Genomic DNA, 20569 nt, shown 5'->3' with positions numbered 1-20569 from the left:
TTTTAAATTTTTTATTTTTTGGGTTTTTGAGGTAAGGTCTCACTCTAGCCCAGGCTGGCCTGGAATTCACTATGGAGTCTCAGGGTGGCCTCGAATTTATGGCAATCCTCCTACCTCTGCCTCCCGAGTGCTGGGATTAAAGGCGTGCGCTACCACGCCCAGCTCTTATTTTTATTTTTAATTTTGTTTATTTGAGAGACAAGCAGAGAGAAAGAGAGAGAGAGAGGTAGAGAATGGGCCTCCAGCTACTGCAAACAAACTCCATACATATGTGCCACCTTGTGCATCTGGCTTACTTGGGTCCTGGGGAATTGAACCTAGGTCCTTTGGCTTTGCAGGCAAGTGCCTTAACTGTTAAGCCATTTCTCCAGCCCATAGTTGCCTGGTTTTTCTTATTAATTTTTATTTTTTATTTATTGATAACTTCCATAATTGTAAACAATATCCCATGGTAATTCCTTCCCTCCCCCCACTTTCCCCTTTGTCCATCATATCCCCTCCCCCTCTCAATCAGTTTCTCTTTCAGTTTGATAATCATGATCTTTTTCCTCCTATTATGATGCTTTTGTGTAGGTAGTGCCAGGCGCTGTGAAGTCATGGGTATCCAGGCAATTTGTATTTGGAGGAGCACATTGTAAGGAGTCCTACCCTTCCTTTGGCTCTTACATTCTGTCTGCCACCTCTTCCATGATGGACCCTGAGCCTTGAAGGTGTGATAGAGAAATTTCAGTGCTAAGCACTCCACTGTCACTTCTCTGCACCATGGTGCCTTCTGAATCGTCTCAAGGTCACTGCCATCTGAAAAGAGAAGCTTCTCTAACCAAAAAGTGAGAGTAGCATTAATATATGGGTATGAACATTAAGAGAAGTGCTTACTGGCCAGTTTGGTGAGCATAGCAAATACATTTAGCCAACTAGCAGCAGATGTTACACTCCTAGGGCTCATGACTACCTCTGTTGTAGGCTTTCAGTATCAGAGATGTATGTACCCTAAAGGAGCGCTTCCAGTCCAATTAGAGAGAGTTTAGTTTCCCCCATAACAGATGTGCCACTGTTGCACCTGTTGACTCATTTGGTGTGGCTGGCCAAATTTAAGGCTTGCATTGTCCACTGTTGAGTATCTTCACTGGTGATTTCTCTCTCTCCCATTGAACTGCATGCAGTGTAGTGTTTTCCAGCTTTCTGTCAGTTGGTCTACATGGAGGAGGTTTTCAGCTCAGCCCCAGCAGGATTTCTTGGTGGCCTTGCAGCCCAAGTATATGGAGTCTTCAGCAATAGGGTATAGTTGCCTATTTTTAAAAAATATTTTATTTGGGCTGGAGAGATGGCTTAGTGGTTAAGCTCTTGCCTGTGACGCCTAAGGACCTCGATTCCTCAGGACCCATGTTAGCCTGATGCACAAGGGGTCACATGCACCTGGAATTCGTTTGCAATGGCTGGAAGCCCTGGCGTGCCCATTCTCTCTCTCTGCCTCTTTCTCTCTCTGTCACTTTCAAATAAATAAAAATAAACAAAAGAATTAAAAAAACTATTTTATTCATTTACTTATTTGAGAGAGAGGCAGAGAGAAAGAAAATGGGTGTACCAGGGCCTCTAGCTACTGCAAATGAACTCCAGATGCATGTGCCACTTCATGCATCTTGCTTACATGGGCTTTTGGGAATTGGACCCATGCCCTCAGGCTTTGTAAGTATGTGCTTTTAGCCACTGGGAATCTCTAGCCACACACCCCCCAACACCTCCAGGGTTTTTGTTTGTTTTTTGTTTTTGAGATCGGGTCTCTCTAGCCCAGGCTGATCAGGAATTTACTACGTTGTCTTAGGGTACCCGCAAACTCACAGTGATCCTCCTCCCTCTGCCTCTCTCAAGTGCTGTGATTAAAGGTATGCGCCCCCCCCCCAGCTAGATTGTCTTTTTAATAAGCAGTCCAAGGCATATTTCATGACTTAAAAATCTACATAAAGGGGCCAGAGAGATGGCTTTGTGGTTCCCCAATACTCACATAAAGCCATATGCACAAGGTGGCACATGCTTCTGAAGTTCAGTTTGCAGTGGCTAGAGGCCTTGGAATGCCCAATCTATCTGCCCTTCTCAAATAAATAGGATGCAAAGGCGATCTGGCTGCAGTATCTGTCACCCCATTGATCACCAGGGTTGATTTGGCTGGCTAGGCATGTGTCCCCTTTCTCCCTCACCACTCCACGTGCATCCCTCCCAAAGCTGCTCACCCTGTCAAAGAGGACAACTTTCCCCGAATAGAGGAGGATCAGACTTGGGTGTACAAGTAGCTGTACTCCCCTGCCAGAACCTCCAAACAAGCTCTCAAATAAATAAAGTCTATGTAAAATTAAATCTATATGTAAAGTTTGTGTTGTTCTTTTTGTTTTTTCAAGGTAGGTCTCTAGCCCAGGTTGACCTGGAATTCACTGTATAGTCTCAGGGTGGCCTCCAGCCCATGGTGATTTCCTGCCTCTGCCTCCCAAGTGCTGGGTTTAAATGCATCGTGCGCCGCCACCATGCCTAGAAACATAAAGTGTTTTTTTTTTTTTTTGAGGTAGGTTATTGCTCTTAATTCAGTCTGTATTCTTAGGGTGGCCTCAAACTCGTGGTGATCCTCCTACCTCTGCCTCCCAAGTGTTGGGATTAAAGGTGTGTGCTACTATGCCTGCCTCCTTCTCCATAAATCTTTTTGTAATATACCATTCATTTGCATATTGTTCATGTGTTTATGCTGTGATGGCAGTAGTTGAAATAGAGATTAGGAAACCCATAAAGCCTCAGTAAAAGCAGTTTTCCATATGCATGAATTTTAGTCACCAGTTTCATTAAATAACTTCACGTCCAACAACAGAATTTGCAATTCAGCCATAAAGATTTATTAACTGTTTGCTATGGTAAAGTAAAAGTTCCAGCTGCTGGCCTTTCTGTCTCTGGATGGCTTTGTGAAGTACATGGGTGATCAGTGAGGAGTTGCTGATGGTATTTGACCATTGTACATCCATTCCTTGGTTCATGCACACTGTGGAATGTATGATTGTGCTGCCTCCTTGTACCTATTATAACCCTATGCAACTGTTTACAAAAATGAGTAATAGAAGGAACTGGCTAAAGTAAAACAAAAAGTGTAGCAAAGAGAAAAAGTGGTCACCCTGAAAGTGAAAATCCACAGTATGATGAAAGAAAAAAGCTTTCTTTGGTCTTGTTGACACTGTCACCATTATCTATTCATGTGCGAGATGGAGGAGGCTTTTTTTTTTTTTTGGTTTTTCGAGGTAGGGTCTCTGGCTCAGGCTGACCTGGAATTCACTATGTAGTCTCAGAGTGGCCTCGAACTCACTGCGATCCTCCTACCTCTGCCTCCCGAATGCTAGGATTAAAGGCGTGTGCCACCACGCCTAGCAGGAGGAGGCTTTTTGCAAGCAAGCTCCTTTAACCTCTGAACCATCTCTTGAAACCTCAGAGAAAGTTCTTTTTCCTTTTTTTCCCCAAAGTTTTTATTTTTATTTATTTATTAAAGATGGAGAGAAAGAGATTAGGCATGCCAGGGCATCTAGCTATTGCAGACGAACTCCAGACACATGCACCACCATGTGCATCTGGCTTACCTGGGACCTAGAGAATCCAACCTGTTTCTTTAGGCTTTGCAGGCAAGTGCCTTAACCTCTAAGCTATCTCTCTAGCCTTCAGAGCAAGTTCTTGACAGTAAAAAAAAAGGGGGGGGGAGATTAATATGCCAAAGTGGTTCCACATCTAGAAAATCCTAAAAATGATGCTTTTTTTTTTCTCCCCCCCCCCCCCCGAGGTAGGGTTTCACTCCAGCTCAGGCTGACCTGGAATTCACTATGGAGTCTCAGGCTGGCCTCAAATTCATAGTAATCCTCCTACCTTTGCCTCCCGAGTGTTGGGATTAAAGGCGTGCGCCACCACACCCGGCTTCCATTCTTTTTTTTTAAATTTATATTTTATTAACACTTCCATGATCGTAAACAATATCCCATGGTAATTCCCTCCCTCCCCCCACTTTCCCCTTTGAAACTCCATTCTCCATCTTATACCCTCCCCTTCTCAATCAGTCTCTTATTTTGATGTCATGATCTTTTCCTCCTATTAGGATGGTCTTGTGTAGGTGGTGTCAGGCACTGTGAGGTCATGGATATCCAGGCCATTTTGTGTCTGGGGGGGGAAGCACGTTGTAAGGAGTCCTACCTTCCCTTTGGCTTTTACATTCTTTCTGCCACCTGTTCTGCAATGGACCCTGAGCCTTGGAAGGTGTGATAGAGATATTGCAGTGCTGAGCACTCCTGTCACTTCTTTCCAGCAACATGCCTCTGAGTCATCCCAAGGTCACTCCATCTGAAAACAGAAGATTCTCTACCAAAAGTGAGAGTAGTATTAATTTAAGGGTATGACCATTAAGAGAAGTGCTTGCTGGGCAGTTTGATGAGTATAGCATATACATTTAGTCAGATAGCAGCAGACATTACACCCCTAGGGATCATGACTACCATTTTAGGTTTTCAATATCAGGGATGTATTCCCTCCCATGGAGTGATCCTCCAGTCCAATTAGAGAGCATTTGGTTTTCACCATGACAGACGTACCACTGTTGCACCTGTTGGCTCATTTGTCCTGGCTGGCCAAATATAAGGCTTGCAGTGTCCACTGTTGAGTATCTTCACTAGTGATTTCTCTCCCATTGAACTGCGTGCAGAATGGCTTCCAGCTTTCTGTCAGCTAGTCTACATGGAGGAGTTTATCAGCTCAGTTCTGGTAGTATTTCTCAGTAGCCTTGCAGCCCAAGTATGTGGAGTCTTCAGCAATAGGGTCTTACCATCCAATTCTGGTGGAAAACCAAGGGCTTTAGCAATGGCCTATAATGTTTTAGGGGCATCAGGGACCTCCCTGGACCTCACTGGAAGGTATCCCATCCCTGTATGCCATTCTTCTTTTTCTTTTTGGTTTATTTAGGGTCTCACTCTAATCCAGTCTAACCTGAATTTCACTTATGTAGTCTTAGGGTGGCTTCGAACTCTCTGCAGTCCTCCTACCTCTGCCCCTTGAGGGCTGGAATTAATGGCATGTACCACTACCCCCCTGTTTGTTTTGAGGTCAGATCTTGCTCTAGCCCAGGCTAACTTGGAGTTCACTATAGTCTTTTATTTAATCATTTGCAAGCAGGGAAATACAGTGAGAGGGCAACAGAATGGGTACACCAGGGTCTCTAACCACTGCAAATGACTCCACAGACATATGCGTCACTTTGTGCAGCTAGCTTATGTGGGCACTGGGGAATCCAGCTTGGGTCCTTTGCAGGCAAGTACCGTAACCACTGAGGAAGCTGTTCAGCCCTATTTATATATTTATATTTTCTGGGGTGTTTTCAAGGTAGGGTCTTGCTCTTAACCTAGGCTGACCTGGAACTCAGTCTTTGGCCCTAGGGCATATAGCAGTTACTTTTGGTTTTCTAAGGTAGGGTTTCACGGTGTCCCAGGCTGACCTGTAATTCATTATGTAGTCTCTGGGTTGCTTCGAACTCATGGCAACCCTCCTACTTCTGCCTCCCTAGTGTTGGGATTAAAGGTGTGCCCTACCACGCCCGGTAGCCAATACTTTTTTTTTTTAATTTTTATTTATTTATTTATTTATTTGAGAGCGACAGACACAGAGAGAAAGACAGGTAGAGGGAGAGAGAGAGAATGGGCGCGCCAGGGCTTCCAGCCTCTGCAAACGAACTCCAGACGCGTGCGCCCCCTTGTGCATCTGACTAACGTGGGACCTGGGGAACTGAGCCTCAAAGCGGGGTCCTTAGGCTTCACAGGCAAGCGCTTAACCGCTAAGCCATCTCTCCAGCCCGCCAATACTTTTTAATGTTGTACAATATTTGTTTTGACTGTATAGTCCAAAGTGGCTTCAATTTTTTTTGTTGTTTTGTTTTGTTTTTCGAGGTAGAGTCTCACTCTAGCCCAGGCTGACCTGAAATTTACTATGTAATCTTAGGGTGGCCTCCAACTCAGCGATCCTCCTACCTTTGCCTTTCAACTGCTGGGATTAAAGGTGTGAGCCACCATGACCAGTATAGGGGGAGGGAGGGAGGGAGAACACCAGGACCTCTAATCACTGTACACAAACTCCAGGTATATCTGGAAATCCCAGGGCCGCCTACCACAGAGGATGCATGTGTCCTCTGACTCCAGGCTTGCCCTGCCAACCCATGTTTCTGTTCTGTTTCAGAATCTTGCCGAGTTTCAAAGGTGGTGGGGAGATGTCGCGCCTCCATCCCCAGGTGGTGGTACAATGTCACTGATGGATCCTGCCAGCCATTTATGTATGGAGGCTGTGAAGGAAATGATAATAACTACCTGAGCAAGGAGGAGTGTCTTGAGAACTGTGCTGGTGTCACAGGTAAGACTAGTTTGCTGCTTTAGGCCAGTTCATTGTTGGGGTATAAACACCTACTGTGCTCTGGTTCTTTACTAGGAACCACTGAGTGGAAGAAGCAGGCTTAGTGTGCAGGTCCCTGTGTCCATACAGTGCTTTCATGGAAGGCATCCACCTCCTTCCAGAAAGGGTCAACCTCTTCCTCTTCCTCCCACTTCTTAGTGGCAGTGGCATCTCAGCTCAGCCCAGAAAGACTGCCCTCCCTACCCACTCACACATGGTTGCCCCTTGTTCCTTGTGCATTTGGGTTATTTTTATTTCTGGGACAAGCCTGATAAGTTCACCACAGCCAAGTTAGGAGTTAACACTAGAATGTGTACCCTGGAATCCATCCTCCTCCTCGTCTTCACTTACAAGGGGGTTCTGTAAAGCCAAGATAATGCTGACCCTGCCAGCTTTATAGTTCAGTAACCCTAAAGCCCCAGTATTGCGTTTTGTGCTGACTCCAGCCAGGAAGGACTCCTGGTGCCTGATCCCTCCTAGGTGTTTCAAAGGCCAAGGATGGACCTGTCCAAACCCTTCACTTAAGACTGAGTGCTTGTTCATGGTATGCAGCTCTGTCTGACTTGGGTCCAAGTCTGTTTCTGTTCTCAATGTTAGTCCCTCCATCCTTGGTGATGTTTATGATTTTCTATCTTTTCACTTGCTAGTTAGAATTTTTCTTGGCTTTTTGAGGTAGGTATTCAGACATCAGATATGCCTTTTTTTTTTTTTTTTTTTTTTTTTTGAGGTAGGGTCTCACTCTAGTCCAGGCTGACCTGGAATTCACTATGTAGTGTCAGGGTGGCCTCTAACTCATAATGATCCTCCTACCTCTCCCTCGCAAGTGCTGGGATTAAAGGTGTGTGCTATCACGCCCAGCGTAGATATGCTTATTTTAAAAATATTTTTAACTTTATTTATTTATTGATGAGAGAAAGAAAATGGGTGTGCCAGGACCTCTAGCCACTGCAAACGAACTCCAGATGCATGCACCACCATGTACATCTGGCTTACGTGGGACCTGGAGAATTGAACTGGGGTCCTTATGCTTCACAGGTGTGCGCCTTAACTGCTAAGCCATATCTCCAGCCCTGAAATGTGTGTGTGTGCATTTTTTTGGTTTTTTGAAGTAGGGTTTCGCTCTAGCCCAGGCTGACCTGGAATTCACTATGTATTTTCAGGGTGGCCTTGAACTCACAGCTAAGCCATCTCTCTAGCCCAATATGCTTATTTTTTAAAAACTATTTTATGTATTAATTTAAGGAAAAAGGGAATGAGGGGGAGCGAGAGAGAAATATGTGTGGTAGGGCCTCTTGCCCCTTTAGTTGAACTCCAGATGCATGTACCACTTTGTGCATATCTGGCTTTACATGGGTACTCAAACCTAGGCTTGTCAGGCTTTAACCATTGAGCAATCTCTATAGGCCCAGATATGCTTATTTATTTATATGGCCTTGTCTCTGACCTCAAGTTTATAGCATTTGATGGCAGTATACAAGCCTAGAAGTGGCTTAGCCTGGGAAGGAGCAGTTTGTCTGTCTCAGCAAAAGTTTGAAGAGCCAAAGGGTCAGAAATTAATTTAGTTTTCAGAGGCAAGGTCTTACTTTGTAGCCCAGGCTGTTCTCAATCCTCCTGTCTCTGCCTCTTAAGTACTGGGATTATAGGTATATACTACCATGCTCATATGGGGTATGATTTTATTTTGTTGTTATTTTTAAAGATATTAGCCAGGGGCTGGATAGATGGCTTAGAAGTTAAGGTGCTTGCCTGTGAAGCCTAAAGACCCATGCTTGACTCTCCAGATCCTACATAAGCCAGATCCACAAAGGGGAGGCAAGTACAAGGTCATACATGCCCACTAGGTGGTACAAGTGTCTGAAGTTCGTTTGCAGTGGCTAGAGGCCCTGGCATGCCCATTCTCTCTTTCTTTCTATCTGTCTCTTTCTCTTCCTCTCTCAAATATATATATATTTTTTAAAGGGCATGCACCACCACAGCCAGTTAAATGGATTATTTGATCCTGGTTGCCCTCTATTTTTATAGCCATTTTGCTTGGCTTTTCTGATTCCCTTCAAGTTGACTCCTCAGAGATAGTCTTGATTCTTCTCTTCCTGTTTGCGGCCGGCTTTTTATAATTATAGTTCTGCCTGTGCCCACAGCCCCACAGAAAGGAGAGGTGAGGGTTGATTGAGAGGTATATGGGACCCTCAGACCATTTGACTCTGTTCTTAGTCATGTGTCCCAGCGACACACTTTCTCACTGTTCTGTTATTTGTCCTCTTTCAGGGAATGACATTGGTGGTCTGGGTAGCAGTGGTGGAGCTGATTCCTCTGTCCAGAGTGGTAGGTTTTTTTTGTTTTGTTTTTTTTTTAATTAAAAAGTGTTTTAAATATTTTATTTACTTATTTGAGAGAAAGAGAGACAGAGGAAGAGGCAGAGAGAAAGAGAGAATGGGTGTGCCAGAGCCTCCAGCCACTGCAATTGAACTCCAGATGTATGTGTCCAATTGTGCATCTGGCTTACGTGGGTCCTGGAGAATTGAACCTGTGTCCTTTGCAGGCAATCGCCTTTACCACTAAGCCATTTCCCGAGCTCTGATTTAAATTTTTGCTTGCTTTTTTGTTTTTTGAGGTAGGATCTTACTGTAGTCCAGGCTGACCTGAAATTTTTTTTTATTTTTTTTTATTTATTTATTTGAGAGCGACAGACACAGAGAGAAAGACAGCGGGAGAGAGAGAGAATGGGCACGCCAGGGCTTCCAGCCACTGCAAACCAACTCCAGACGCATGTGCCCCCTTGTGCATCTGGCTAACGTGGGTCCTGGGGAACCGAGCCTCGAACCAGGGTCCTTAGGCTTCACAGGCAAGCGCTTAACCGCTAAGCCATCTCTCCAGCCCCTGAAATTTACTATATAGTCTCAGGGTGGCCTCAAACTCACCATGACCCTCCTACCTCTGCCTCCTGAGTGCTAGGATTAAAGGCATACAACCATACCCCACTTTTTTTGTGTGATATTTTATTTTTATTTATTTATTTAAAAGAAAGAGAAAGAGAGAATGGGTATGTCAGGGCCTCTGGCTACTGCAAATGAACTCCAGATGCATGCCCCACCTTGTGCATCTGTCTTACGTGGGTCCTGGGAAGTGAAACCTGGGTCCTTTGGCTTTGCAGGCAAGGGCCATAACCTCTAAGCCATCTCTCCAGCCCCTGAGTGGTAGGTTCTTAAAAAAGACCCAGGATAAGCTGGAGAGAGGCTCAGTGGTTAAGGTGCTTGCATGCAAAGCTTAACAACCCAGGTTCAATTCCCCTAGTACCCATGTAAAGTCAGATGCACAGAATACAAAGTACCATATGCATATAGAGTCCATTTGCAGCAGCCAGAGGCCCTGGTGTACTCATTCTCTCTCTCCTCTCTTTCTAATATATATATATAAATTTTTTTTTTTTTGGTAATGTCTTGCTTTAGTCCAGGCTGACCTGGAATTCATAGTCTCAGGGTGGCCTCAAACTCATGGTGATCCTCCTACCACTGCCTACGGAGTGCTGAGATTAAAGGCATACATCACCATGCCCAGCAAAAAAAAAAAAAAAAAGACCCAGGATAGAATAAGTGCCCCCCAGACAATAACTGTGAAGGGGTCATTGCTGCCTGCTCTGCTGTGCTGTGCTGTGCTGTGCTACCTCCTAGTCCCTCCACCACTGCCGTCCTTGACCTATAGTTTTGTGCTAATTTGCTTTGTAGTGCTGAAAGTAGCCACCCACCACTCCTTTACAATTTAAGGTACTCTGCTGTGGGAGTCTAGGTGCCATGCCCTGGGTGGTAGCATTCACACTCTTAGGGCCAGACTGTGGGCTCTTGCAGGTCAGCAAGACCTACCCTGGCAGAAGGAGGGACTCCCTTCACATCAAGGACAAAATTCCCCCCAGTGGCCAGCCTGACCTTGGTCCACTAACTCTTGACTAGAGCTACATTTCATTTGTGCCAGGCCAGGTCTACTGTTTTGTCAACTACTTGCTCTCCAGGGCCACTCAGGGCCCTAGCATAGTTACTCTGATTTCCAGCCTATCTTTAGAAGAAAATTTCCCCAGAAAAGTAAAATTTATGGATGTGCCAGAAAGTGTGAACCAGGGTCTAAGCATAGTAGTGCACGCCTTTAATCTTAGCACTCAGGAGGCTGAGATAGTAGGATTGCTGTAAATTCAAAGCCAGCCTGGGACTACAGAGTGAGTTCCAGGTCAGCCTGGGCTAGAGTGAGACACTGCCTCAAAATAAAAATAAAATAAAAAGGGATGGTGGCACATACCTTTAATCCCAGCATTTGGAAGGCAGAGGTAGGAGGAATGCTGTGAGTTCAAGGCCACGCTGACACTACATAGTGAATTCCAGGTTAGCCTGGGCTACAGCAAGACCCTACTTCCAATGATCACACCAGAAACAGTGACTGGTATTAGATTCCATAGTAACTCACCCCCTGCAGTGTTAATTCAGTGTGTCCTGTGCTTCAGAAGCTGTCAAGACTAGGAGATTGTGGCCACCCCCTTTCTTAAAGGTGACTGCCCATGTTCCCTCTGGGGGCTCTTTTAGACTCAGCCCTCTAGGCCATGGGCTCTGCTTCCTTCCTGACCTTCCTGACTCATGTTTTGTATTTCAGTTCCCAGAAGGCAGGATTCTGATGACTTGTCTGATGAGATCTTCAACTATGAAGGTATAACTTTAAAAACATGTGTTTATTAGGTGTGGGCAAAAATGTGGGTGTTTTTATTATTATGATTTATTTAGTGGGAAATTGGGACTTATTTGCAGGTTTTCACCAATGGAATTACTAAGCAGGGCTTCCTGACATGTCTCAGTGCTTACTCTGGGACTAGGATGGGATGACAGGCTTCAGTGGGTGTTTGGGGTTGTCAGGAATCCAGTTGTGCCAGTCAAGGTGCATTTTAGAAGCTTCATAGTGTGTGGTTCTGGAGTTCACTTCTTCTTCTGCCTCTTACCAGCTATGCAGCTGCAAGTAAATTTTTGTTGCTTTGCTCACTGTTCCCATCGGTGAAGTGAGAGTCCTAGGACAGATAAGCCAGAGAGAGTGACTCAGTTCATAAAGTGACCAACAGGGTACACACTCCAGAGAAGCATGGCCAGTGTGGTCCAGAAGTTATCTGAAAATGGAGGACCAAGCTGGACCTGCTAGTGCATTATTATTCCCAGCACTCTGGAGGTTAAGGCCATGAGTTCAGGGTTAGTCAGTCTAAGCTACATAGTGTGTTCCACAGCAAGACTCTTATCTTAAAAAAAAAAAAAAAAGATTTGTGAGGAGAAAAGTGGATAAGGAGGGAATTATCATGGCTTATTGTTTATAATTATAGAAGCTGTCAATAAAAAAGTTATGCATTTATAAAGAGGGCTGGAGAGATGGCTTAGTGTTTAAGATGCTCCCCTGAAAAGCCAAAGGTTGACACACATAAGCCAGATGTACAAGGTGCCACATGAGTCTGGAGTTTGTTTGCAGAGGCTGAAGGGCCTGGTGCTCCCATTTTCTCTCCCTATCTGCCTCTTTCTCTTTCTGTCACTCTCTAATAAATAAAATAATGAAAAATTTAAAAATAAGCTAGTTATAAAGAGAAAGCAAATGCAGTGAGAAATATCAGGTGACAGGCTAAGCTTGTCTGATTCACAAGGTTCTCTACCGGGATACATTGGTTCTGCATCAGCTACACTCAACTCTTCTCCTCCCAAGCCCTGTTAATTTGTCTTCCTGGGCTCTCGGTCTTGTTTCTAGAATACTGTATTCCCAAGGCCGTTACCGGGCCTTGCCGAGCAGCCTTCCGACGCTGGTACTTTGATGCTGAGAAGAACTCCTGTGACAGCTTTATTTATGGCGGGTGCAGGGGCAATAAGAACCGCTATCTCTCCCAGGAGGCATGCATGCTGCGCTGCTCTGGTAAGTTTGCCTGATCTCATCGCAGCGGCCCGACAGGAGTCCTTGGGAGGCCCTTTTCTTGTCTGAAGTGAGCACTTTGACTCAAGCCCCGAGTCCTCTCAGAGCCCCCAGTAGAGCTTAGAAGATCCTTAGGAAAAGCTCTTGGTGAAGGCCCAAAGACTGGTCAGTGAGATCGTTGGGGGAGTGGGCAGGGGGGACCCAGGGTTGGTAGCCATGTTACTGGTTGGGGAGGATAGTGAGCTGCCTGACAAGGGTATCCATTCTCTTCCAGGGAACCAGACGTATCCTGTCCTGTCCCCTGGCGCCAGAGGTATTTGGTCTCTTTCCCTCCTCTGCTTGCCTCCCACCTGCCTGCTGCCATCTGTCCTTGACTAACACTATTTTGCCTAATATGGCTTCTGTTGGCTCATTGTCCTTCACTGGAATATCTTGTGGTAAAGGGCTGTCTTTGTACATGAAAATGACCAGGCAGCTTGGAACTTGTGGACAGATGTCCCCTAGCAGGCACATTGCACAAGCAGAGGCTGGATCCTAAATAAGGAATTCTCCAGGCAGGCCCATACTGTGGGATCTGCCCATGAGCCTCAAACTAACTCCAGTTAGTTTGGAGGAACTTTGCCACTGTCTGGTATAACAAGTTGGTCAAGAGTAACTGGAAGGAGAGCACAGGCCAACACTATTGTCCACAGGCTGTGTGGCCTGGCTAGGAGCCCTGAATCTCCTCATTAGTTTCTCATTGTGAGTCATGGATGGTGAATGTTGACAAAGAGGACCCGCCACACTGGTTTGGTGTCGTCCTTGACCTGTTTGTTTACTAAGGAGTCAAGACTTGGCCTTCAAGTCTGCCTAGTTCTGGAAACCAGAAACTTGGTTCCCAGTGCTGGTTTTGAAAAAGCTGCCCACATCTTGAGGGTTGACTTGGGGTGGACTTGGACAGGAGATTGCTGTAAAAGGCCAAGTCAGTCCTGTGGCCAGTAGGGGAGAGGAGCCAGGTGACTCTCACAGGAAGTTACATGCCTGAGACAAAACCCCACTCTTAACTGACCAGTGAAGCCACCGTGGGACAACCACTGTTACACTTATCCAGCAATTAGAAACATGAAGGTCCCTCCTGGTGCTGCTTCAGATACACCCTCCCCTCTACCTGTCATCATTTTACAGTAGCCACCTGGAGCAGGGACCCATCTTTTTCTGTTGCTCATCAGGGTATGTGTGTAGACTAAACCTTTTTTGTGTGTGTGTGCTATTTTAATTAATTTATTTATTTGAGAGCAACAGACAGAAAGAGGCAGAGAGAGAGAGAGAGAGAGAGAGAGAAAGAGAATGGGTGTGCCAGGACCTCCAGCCACTGCAAATGAACTCCAGACACATGTGCCCCCTTGTGCATCTGGCTAACGTGGGTCCTGGGGAATTGAGCCTCGAACTGGGGTCCTTGGGCTTCACAGGCAAGCGTTTAGCCACTAAGCCATCTCTCTAGCTCAACACAAAACCTTCTTAAGATTTTGTAGGGAAGCAGTTTTACACTGTGTGCATCTTTTTGCCTATGACTCGCCCTCAGGCTGCCCAGACAGGGAGCAAAAAGAAGTAACAGCTGGGGATGGTGATGGTTGTGCACCCTTGGTAATCCTGGCACTAGAGGCAGAGACAGGATGATCAGAAGTTCAAAGTCATCCTTGGCAAGGGAGTTGAGACCAGCCTAGGCTACATGCAACCTTGCTTGGAAAACAAACAAGAAACAACCACTGTGTGCATGTAGGCATGATATCCCACTTTTCAGGGGACTTCACTAATGACTTCCCTGGTAGGCTGCCTTTCCAGCATCCCAGTTTGGGAATAGTGGTTGCTTTATCCTCATTGTGCTCTCTGGGGTAGAGTCACCATGCTGGCCTTCTCTGGCCACACTCTTTGGCTCACCTGTACCCTTTTGTCCTCAGCGGTGGTCCTAGTTGGGCTGTTCGTGATGGTTCTGATCCTTCTCCTGGGAGCCTCTGTGGTCTGCCTGATCCGAGTGGTGCGAAAGAGGCAGGAGCACGCCCTCCGCACTGTCTGGAGCTCTGGGGATGACAAGGAACAGCTGGTGAAAAACACCTATGTCCTGTGAAGGCCCTGCTGCCAGGAGTAGTGGGGAGGAGGGAGCATGTGTGCTTTTAAAAAGTACAGTGACTGCTTGTGTCTGTGAGATCATTGGGGCTTTCCTGGTCTGTGCTACTCAGTGGCATGGCAGGGAGGCACTCCCCGTCCTGTTGGGCTTGCTCAGATATCTTGACAGGGAAAGCAGGCACATAGGGGCTCTTCCTTGATTTCTTTCTGTCCTCCAGGTAGTTTCTTCTGCCAGGTTTGGTCCCATTGCCTCTTTTCTCATCACTATGAGGCATATTCTAATAGTTCCCTTTTTGTTTGTTGGATTCATGTTTTTTTTAAATAGAAGTTTGATTTTTTTTTTTTAATTAGGATTCTGAAAGAAAAACTACAAGTTTAATAAAAGGGCCTTTAAAAATAAATTTCCTATGTGGTTTCTTTCTTCATTGGGCTACATCCCAGGACTTAGTATCTCATTCTAGTAATAGACCCTTATCTGTTTTGTCTTATTTTGTGTTGTTACAGGCATACACCTCTGTGCCCATCTTTTACATGAGTACTGGGAATCCAGGCTCAGGTCCTCAGGCTTGTACAACACTGTACCAACTGAGTTACCTCCTCAGCCCTGATACAGTTTTCTTTTTTTTTTCCCTGTTTGCTTTTTTTTCTTTGTTTGAGACAGAGGGAGAGAGTCACTGCAAACAAACTTCAGATGCATGCACCACCATGTGCACCTGGTTTATGTTGGAGCTGGAGAATCAAACCTGAGTCCTTAGACTTTCCAGGCAAGTGCCTTAACTGCCTTTTTATTTATTTATTTATTTGTTTATTTTTATTTTTTTTTTGGCTTTTTTGAGGTAGGGTCTCACTCTAGCTCAGGTTGGCCTTGAACTCACTTCAATTCCCCCACCTCTGCCTCCCAAATGCTGGGATCAAAGACATATGCCACCACACCTGGCAGATTTATGTGTCTGATAATTTCATGTTTGATTTTGTTTATTGTTTTATTAGAAAAGGAAGGAGGGAGGGAAGGGACGGGGAGGGAAGGGAAGGGAAAGAAGGAAGAATAAGCCTGGCATGGTAGTGCACGCCTTTAATCCAAACACTCTGGAGGCAGAGCTCAGTGGATCACTGAGTTCAAGCCCCCCCCCCCTGAGTCTACATAGTGAATTCCAAGTTAGTCTGATCTAAAGTGAGAAAAAATAAGTGGAGAATAACAACATAAAATTCTGGAGTTCATTTGCTGTGTCTAGGGGCTCTGGTATGTCCATTCTTTTCTCTTTCTCTCTCCCCCCACTCTTTCTGCCTCTACTATATAAATTTTAAAAAAAGATTTTTTTAAAAATTCAAAATATATGAAACTTGTGGGCTAGAGAGATGGCTGAGTGGTTAAGGCATTTTCCAGCAAAGTCTAAGGACCCAGGTTCGATTCTCCAGAACCCACGTAAGCCAGATGTACAAGGAGGTGCATGCATCTGGAGTTCATTTACAGTGGCAGGAGGCCCTGGCATGCCCATTTTCTCTCTGCCTCTTTCTCCCTCCCTCCCTCTCTCTCTCTCAAATAAATAAAAAATGAAAGTTAAAAAAAAAAAAAGCTTAACTGATAAGCCATCTCTCCTCCAGCCCCATTTGTTTTCTATTTTTTCTTTTTTTTTAATATATTTTTTTAAATTTTTATTTATTTATTTATTTATTTGAGAGCGACAGACACAGAGAGAAAGACATAGAGGGAGAGAGAGAGAATGGGCGCGCCAGGGCTTCCAGCCTCTGCAAACGAACTCCAGACGCGTGCGCCCCCCTGTGCATCTGGCTAACGTGGGACCTGGGGAACCGAGGCTCGAACTGGGGTCCTTTAGGCTTCACAGGCAAGCGCTTAACCGCTAAGCCATCTCTCCAGCCCCCCATTTGTTTTCTTGATAACAGTGATTCTGACAGTAGTTTTAATTTTTATTTCCCTGATAGCTAAAGATATAGAACTTTTTTTTTTTAATTTTTTTTTAATTTATTTATTTGAGAGCAGTAGACAGAGAGAGAAAGAGGCAGATAGATAGAGAATGGGCACGCCAGGGCCTCTAGCCACTGCAAAGGAACTCCAGACGCGTGTGCCCATTATGCATCTGGCTAACGTGGGTCCTGGGGAATTGAGCCTCGAACCGGGATCGTTAGGCTTGACAGGCAAACACTTAACTGCTAAGCCATCTCTCCAGCCCTAGAACATTTTTTTGGATGTCTATAGGCTATCTGTATTTCTGCCTCTAAGAACACTATTTAGTTCCTTGCCCTTTTTTTGTTTTTTCCCAAGGTAAGATCTCGCTGTATCCCAGGCTGACCTGGAATTCACTGTGTAGTCTCAGGGTGGCCTTGAACTCTGAGCAGTCTTCCTACCTATGCCTCCCGAGTGCTGAGATGTACCACCACCACCTGGCTATCAGAGCCCATTTCTAAATGTTCTTATTTTTATTTATTTATTTGAGAGAGAGAAAGAGAATAAGCACACCAGGGCATCCATTTACTGCAAACGAACTCCAGACGCATGTGCCACCTTATGCATCTGGCTTACATGGGTTCTGGGGAATCAATCATGGGTCCTTAGGATTTGGAGGCAAGTGCCTTTACCGCTAAGCCATCTCTCCAGCCTTATTTATTTATTTGAGGGAGAAAGAAGCATTTAATCCCAGCACTTGGAGGCAGAGGTAAGGAGGATTGCCATGAGTTTGAGGCCAGCCTGAGACTACATAGTGAATTCTGTCAGCCTGGGCTAGAGCAAGATCCTACATAGAAAAAACAAAAATGGGCTGGAGAGATGACTTAGTGGTTTGAGGCCATCATGAGATCCTCTATCAAGAATTTTTTAAATTATTTTATTTTATTTTTGTTTTGTTTTTTTCAAGGTAGGGCCTTGACTCAGGGTGCTCCTCCTTCCTTTGCCTCACAAGTGCTGGATTAAAGGCATGCTCCCACCACACCTGGCTCAAGAAGTAACTTTTTTAGCCAGGCATGGTGGCACATACCTTTAATCCCAGCACTCAGGAAGCACAGGTAAGAGGAGTGTGCTGAGTTCGAGCCAGCCTGAGACTACACAGTGAATTCCAGGTCTTCTGGGTTACAATAAGACCCTACCTCTAAATGCAAAACCAGGAAAAAAAAACAAAAAAAAAGAGGGCTGGAAGCAGGGCAGGTGGCGCATGCCTTTAATCTCAGCACCTGTGAGGCAAAGGTAGAATCATCATGGGTTCAAGGCCACCCTGAGACTGCCAAGTTCATTCCAGGTCATCCTGGGCTAGAGCAAGACCCTACCTCAAAAAAAAAAAAAAGTTAAAATAACACAGAGTTGGAGTGAGCCCCTGAAGACACCTTCCATCATGTAAGATGAAAGGGAAAGGACCCATGGACCCAGGAATGGACTACGCCAGCAATGCTACAGGCCTGTATGGAAGGGAAATCCCTTTTTCTTATAAGGGAAGAAACATACCCTTCACAACCTTTACACCAAGGCATTGGGGGCAGAAATAATAAGCAAATAGGCAGAGGAGGCAAAACCGTTAGATTCCAAAACGAGACCAACAGGAGGAATCTGCACTTCACCTGTGCTCTTGAGGTCTACAGAGCGATCAGGTGGAAGGAGCCTGGATCCAGTATGATGCAGGAAGAAGGCACACATACACTTTATTTAGCTCTGTAATCCTACCAGCTCAGGCTTTCCTGTGAGAGTGACAACATCCTGTTAAGCTTCAGTCTTTGGGGTCTTTTTAAAGGTTGTAAGACTCAGGTCAGCCTGGGCTAGAGTGATACCCTTACCTTAAAAAAAACAAAACAAAAAAACCCGGTCTTGGTGGCACATGCCTTTAATCCCAGTACTTGGGAGACAGAGGTAGGAGGATTGCTATGAGTTCGAGGCCAGCCTGAGACTACCGAGTGAATTCCTGGTCAGCCTGGGCTAGAGGGAGACCCTACCTCAAAAAAAAAAAAAAAAAGAAAAGGTTGCTGGAAAGATGGCTTAGCAGTTAAGATGTTTGCCTGCAAAGCCAAAGGACCCACTTTCAATTCTCCAGGGCCGACATAAGCCAGATGCACTGGGTGGCACCTGCATCTGAAGTTCATTTCCAGTGGCTAGAGGTCCTGGTACATCCACACTATCTGCCTCTCTCTTTCAAATGAATAGATTAAGTAAAATTAGGCTGGCGAGATGACTTAGTGGTTAAGGCACTTTCCTACAAAGCCAAACCAAAGTTCAATTCCCCAGGACCCACATAAGCCAGCTGCACAAGGGAGTGCATGTGTCTCAAGTTATTTTTTAGTGGCTACAAGACTTGGTGTGCCCATTCTCTCTCTGCCTCTTCAAATAAGTATGTAAATAAAATATTTAAAAAATAAAAAAGTTGCCATGGTGGCACACACCTTTAATCCCAGCACTCAGGAGACAGAGGTAGGTGGATTGCTTTGAGTTTGAGGCCACCCTGAGACTACATATTGAATTCCAGGTCAGCCTGTTCTAAAGACCCTACCTCAAAAAAACAAAAAATAAATAAATTTTTTAAAAGAGAATGTAAGGCTGATGTCCTATGTATAATACAACGGAAGGTGGGTGTCGGGGAGATAAGGCCATGTTCTCCCTGTACTCATTTATCTACTATGAAACCAGCACAGCAGTGGAGCTGCTACATCTAAAGGATGCAGAAGGCCTGGCCCATCTGCACCACAACTTACTAGCCATTACCCTAGAAAAGAAACTGCTGTTAGCAGGCCGGGGTATAACCCATCTACTTTAGAGACTGAGGCAGGAAGCATGCCTGGGGAGACCCTGCTTCAAAATTAAACAGAGGGGCTGTGGCTCACTTGGTAGAATATTGGCCTACCATGCATGAGGCTTTGGGCTCAATTTATAGCAACACATGGACAGAAAGGCTGGGATGTAGCTCATAAGGGACTTGCCTAGCTGTAGTGTTTTGGGAGTCTTTTTTTGTTTTTGTTTTGTTTTTTAATGTGTTTAGTGTTTAATGAGAGCCCTTAACCAAGTAAGCAAAATAGGTAATGCACTTGAAAGGACCTAACTCCTGAACAGTGACAGTCCAGCCATGAACTCTTTGCTCCAGACATGGCAGTCGCACATCAGGGTCCTCATCTGATAACTGAATTAGGGTTCCCTGGGGGCTTAGGACCCTCAGGCATTCTGATAGCACCTGGTAAGCTCCAGCCAGACTACCCCGGGCAAATACCCTTGTCCAGCAGTAGCTGGAATGTACCAGATGAAGCCACACACCCCAAATTTTTTGCATCAGCCTGCATGAAGTTAAGACAGGAGGCAGGATGCCCAGGGAATAAGTGTGTTTGCCTTTGGCCACCTGGTAGGAAGCTGTTCATGTGAGCCACAGCAACAGGAGAGAAGTCCACGCCTAGCACATCCACAGGGTAGGGGACATGGTATAGAGGCCTGTGCACAGGCTTGATGTCCCACATACCACATCCAGTATCCGCAGTGGACAGGCAGCCTGTGACACCTGCAGCAGTGGAAGTAGGAGCTCTTGGACTTCCTCGTATCCAAAGAACCAATCGAAAGTGGGGCCAGTTCCGAAATGCTGCCGGGTGTGAAGCCGATCCCAGAGGCGGCAGTCTGCCAGGCAACTACTGGCCAGGGAGCCTATGTAAACCAGATGTACATGGTGACGCATGGATCTGGAGTTCGTTTGCTGGAGGCCCTGGTGCGCTCATTTGCTCAAGTAAAAAAAAAAAAAAAAAAAAAAGTCTGGGGAATAGATGATGCCCGGCTCTTCACTAAAGCGTCTTAAAAAGCCACACTTGCGGGCTGGAGAGATGGCTTAGCGGTTAAGCGCTTGCCTGTGAAGCTTAAGGACCCAGGTTCGAGGCTCGGTTCCCCAGGTCCCACGTTAGCCAGATGCACAAGGGGGCGCACGCGTCTGGAGTTCGTTTGCAGAGGCTGGAAGCCCTGGCGCGCCCATTCTCTCTCTCCCCCTCTATCTGTCTGTCTGTGTCTGTCACTCTCAAATAAAAAATATTAAAAAAAAAAAAAAAAAAGCCACACCTGGGAACAAGTAGGCTCCCAGATCATTAGGAACCCACCTTCCCTTGCCGTGAAGCCTCGGCGCACTCCAGCCACTCTGTGAAACACAGACAT

The 20569-nt window shown here is 45.6% G+C and overlaps 1 protein-coding gene and 1 pseudogene across 1 annotated transcript in view; one reads left to right on the top strand and one right to left on the bottom strand.

The window, feature by feature from the left end:
- Positions 1-14858, top strand: part of Spint2 (serine peptidase inhibitor, Kunitz type 2) — a 28794-nt gene extending 13936 nt beyond the window's left edge. The window contains exons 2-7 of the mRNA XM_045155635.1: positions 6232-6402; positions 8707-8763; positions 11074-11127; positions 12196-12357; positions 12629-12667; positions 14292-14858. Of these exons, the coding sequence (XP_045011570.1) occupies positions 6232-6402; positions 8707-8763; positions 11074-11127; positions 12196-12357; positions 12629-12667; positions 14292-14458 (650 nt within the window). The 3' untranslated portion in view covers positions 14459-14858. The remainder of the gene's footprint in view (positions 1-6231; positions 6403-8706; positions 8764-11073; positions 11128-12195; positions 12358-12628; positions 12668-14291) is intronic.
- Positions 14859-19430: 4572 nt separating this feature from the next.
- LOC101614680 lies at positions 19431-20569 on the bottom strand (annotated as a pseudogene).

The sequence above is a fragment of the Jaculus jaculus genome, chromosome 7, assembly GCF_020740685.1.
Source record: "Jaculus jaculus isolate mJacJac1 chromosome 7, mJacJac1.mat.Y.cur, whole genome shotgun sequence".
NCBI lineage: Eukaryota > Metazoa > Chordata > Mammalia > Rodentia > Dipodidae > Jaculus > Jaculus jaculus.
This window is presented reverse-complemented; position numbering and strand designations above follow the sequence as displayed.